Source organism: Pygoscelis adeliae, unplaced genomic scaffold, assembly GCF_000699105.1.
Source record: "Pygoscelis adeliae isolate BGI_AS28 unplaced genomic scaffold, ASM69910v1 Scaffold436, whole genome shotgun sequence".
NCBI classification, from domain to species: Eukaryota; Metazoa; Chordata; class Aves; order Sphenisciformes; family Spheniscidae; genus Pygoscelis; species Pygoscelis adeliae.
The window spans coordinates 709860-713622 of NW_008825051.1; the positions used below are offsets into that span (position 1 = coordinate 709860).

Here is a 3763-nt window from a genome sequence, read left to right on the forward strand (position 1 = left end):
CCTTGGGGTGCAGCAGGGGGATGTCCCCAGGCTCCCCTCCCTCACCCAAAGGCGTCCCCAGAGGGGAGGGCTAGCACTCGCTGTGCCCAGCGCCGCGCTGGCTTTGCTGACTCAGCGACACACACCCTGTGTAAATGCCCGCCAGCTGCTGCCCCGGCCGCTGTTTGCTCAGGCTGCGTCGCTCTGTTTGCCTTTCGGGGGATCACGATGGAGGGAGATGGCCTTTCGGCCGCCGGCAAATGGGGCAAGGCAGCTCCAGGCATCTGCCCCAAGGATCCTGCCCAGGGCTGGTGCAGGCTGCTCAGTGGCTGCAACCCATCAGCAAGACCCAAATTAAATCCTCCATGGAGCTCTAGGAGCTACAGAAAAATGCACCTGCCGCAGAATAACCCGGCTGCCAGGCAGCCAGGAAAACTATTTATTATCATTTCCTTGCAACAGAGATACGGGAAAAAAAGCACCTGCCCTCACCAGTTGCAAACAGCAGCAGCTGCAGCTTCCACGTAGGGAACTATGTACATCACAGTGAAAAGTCCATCAGAAAAAAATTCAATCCAAGTTTTAAAAAAAAAAAACCTCCCCACATACAACCTAAAACCAGGAACCAGAAAAAAAGTAGTTGAGAAAATAGGTTGGGCCCCTTCCTCTTACTATAAAATATATATATTTCTAAGGCGACGTTTCACAAAACCAGAAGCGAGGTTCCTAAAGAGTCTGAGCTTGCAGCTGAGGACACCACACGGGCACAAATCCCACGTGAGAAGCTAGTGTAGAAACGAAAACCTCCACCCACCCCGCAGCCTCAGTGGTCAGCATAGTCCTTGGTCTCCACCCCAGTCTCGTTGAGCACCGTCGTCCTCATGATGGCCTCGGTGACCGCATAGGGGTCAATGGCCGCCGATCCTCGAAGTAGCCATAGCCGTCTTGGCCGACCTGGCGCGGGATGCGGATGCTGGCACCTCGGTTGGCCACACCGGCAGAGAACTCAAAGATGTTGGACGTCTCGTGGTGGCCAGTGAGCCGCCGGGAGTTGTCCCGGCCACCCCGCGGGTCGTAGACACAGATGTGGTAGTCGTGCCGCTTGCTCAGCTTCTCGATGGCGGCTTCGATGTGTCTGTGGGAGAGGAGAACAGGGTTGGGTTTGTCAGTAGGTCCAGTGGGGGGTGTCCCATGGCCAGGAAGGCTGTCACCCCCTCCTTCTGTGCAGGGACGAGGACAGCCCAGGGGACACTCTCATATGACCAGCTGCTTTTAAAATGAAATGAGCTGGGACAGCCCCAGCCCTGCCTGGTGCAAGCCACCCAGGTACAGAGACAGACTATGGGGAGTAGTCTGTCTACATAGACTACGTGCTACAGGGAGCTGCCACACGGCCAAGGACACCCCAAACCTCCCGGGTACATCCCAGGGACCCCCCCAGGACTCACTTAAGACCCCCTTCTCTCCGCATCTCCTCGGTGCTGTAGTTGGTGTGACACCCGGCACCGTTCCAGTTGCCAGTCATTGGTTTGGGGTCCAGAGTAGCCACAACCCCAAAGTCCTCGCAGACGCGGTGGAGGATGAACCGAGCCATCCAGAGGTGATCTCCCATCTCGATGCCTTCGCATGGGCCCACCTGGAATTCCCACTGGAAGGGGCAAGGGGATGCACCGGTGAGGACGGGCAGGTTCGTGCCTCCCCAGCCATCACATCCCTGCCACGCCCCTGGCGAGGGCAGCCAGCCTGGGGTATGGCTGAGCTTTACCCCTTGGGAATCAGCAATGAGGATGAGGAGCATCACGTTAAGCAATGGGACAGCTTTGGCATGCAAAAAAATGGGAATAAACTGCTCACGACTAAATAAAGCAAATCAGAGGGTTTTTAATTAAAACGGAGGTAAATAAGCACTATGCCTGCCTTTGAGGCTGGTGCTGGCATGCAAGATCCCCCAACCCACACTGCAAACAGGGCACGGGACTAACAAGGAGCCTGTTAGTCCTTCCCAGGGCTGCTCCCTCCCCGGCTGGAGCCGGGGTTGCGCCACCCACAGTGACTAAGCAGGCGGTGATGCATTTACAGCTGCTGGCATGGCCTGGCCGAGACCAAGCCCAGGATGCAGAAAGCAGCCAAGAAGGACCCTGAAAAAAGCCAGGGCAAACAGCAGGGTCGTTAAAAGTCCTGCCTCAGCTGCACTGCAGATAAGCCCCCTGCTTATCGCTGTCACATCAGCAGCGGGAGAGTCAGCGATTCGCAGGCTGCAGGGCCAAATCACCGTCGGTCAGTCTGGCCACCCACCTAATGCAATCAGGGTCTCCCTCCGGCTAACTCCTAAATAAACCCAAATCCCCCCCAGCCACTCCCCAAGGCCATGTCCCACCCGAGCTTCCCGGCTCCCGGGGTAGAGCAGCAGGATGCAGACACCCGTCGCTCCGCATGCTGCTCCTGCAGCCCATCCCGGCTCATGCTGTCCCCTGCATCCCTGCTCCACGGGGGAAGGAAAGCGCAGGGGAGCACCCAGCTCCGCACAGGCTGCCAGAGCTCAGGCTGAGCTGTGCAAGGAGCTCACTGCAGTTTGGCTCGGCTGCGATTTTGCTTGCCTGCCCCAAAAAGCAGGGATTTGCATGCCAGGGTGAGTTAGGAGAAAAATCAAACAGTTACATTTTCATCCTAGCAGTGCAACTGCTCCCATCTAGACAAAACCGATGTGAGAGTCACTGGATTGGGCATCCCAGAGGAGCTGGGAGTTGCTGGGTTATTCCAGCTTCACAATAACTCATATCCATCAATGGAAACAGGAGCTGCGCCGGGCCATCCACACGTACCTGGGAGGGCATCACCTCTGCATTGGTGCCACAGATCTTCACCCCCGCGTAGAGACATGCCTTGTAGTGGGACTCCACGATATCACGCCCGTACACCTTATCTGCTCCAACCCCACAGTAATAGGGGCCTGGAAAGGAAAGAGGAGTCACCACCCAAGTAAAGTTTTTGGGAGCAACAACAGCACTGCAGCATAATCCCACCACTGCCAGGTACCAGCCATCATCTGCACAGGATTTATGGGAATTAAATGGTGTTGCACTCCATGGTGCATCGAGCCACCAACCCCTACTCCAGGAGCAGCAGTGTGAGCAATTCATCTGTGCAACCTCAGCCTTATCTAGGCAGTTAAACAAGACTTATCATGCATCAACTGGGAGGTGGCCAGGAGATAAGGAAAGCTTGGCTTGGTCTGCCCTGCAGCACCTCTATGACCCTCTGAGTACATCAAGCATCCAAGATTGTTCTAACAACAGCTGACATTGTTTATGGCTAGAAAATTCAACTCGCCGCAGTTTTATACAGCTCTTCCTCATTCAAGCAGGTCAGATGAAGATCTTCTTCCCGCCTGGGGGAAGGGAGATGTTGAAAGCCGCCGGTCCCCACAAAAGGATGATTAAGTCAGGTTGGGAAACCCCTGGCCCTCTCCCAGGAGGCAGCTGAGGCACTGGGGCTCGCTCGCCACTGCAAGAGGGCACGATGTGCTGGCCCTTTCCCAAACAGCCATGGGGAGGAGGTTTTTTCAGCCAAGTTCTCCAGCCCTTGCTAAACAAGTCATGCAGCTGAGCTGTTTGTGCAACCAGGGTCCGGTGGGAGCGGCACTGCCGGCCGGCTCACGTGAGCCACGGGGCACCCAGCACTCTCAGCAAACAGCTCCTAACCTCATCCCGGCTCCTGCCCAGTGTCAGCCACGATGGGAAAGCTGCCCCCAAGGTTGGGGGCAGGATGCCTGCCCCCGGGCACA

General features: G+C 56.5%; 1 protein-coding gene across 1 annotated transcript in view; it reads right to left on the reverse strand.

Annotated features, from left to right (window-relative positions):
* Nucleotides 1-282: 282 nt before the first annotated feature.
* Nucleotides 283-3763, reverse strand: part of LOC103918931 (glutamine synthetase-like) — an 8889-nt gene continuing 5408 nt past the window's right edge. Inside the window, 4 exon segments of the mRNA XM_009326356.1 lie at nucleotides 283-891; nucleotides 894-1114; nucleotides 1428-1627; nucleotides 2802-2958. Of these exon segments, the coding sequence (XP_009324631.1) occupies nucleotides 803-891; nucleotides 894-1114; nucleotides 1428-1627; nucleotides 2802-2958 (667 nt within the window). The 3' untranslated portion in view covers nucleotides 283-802.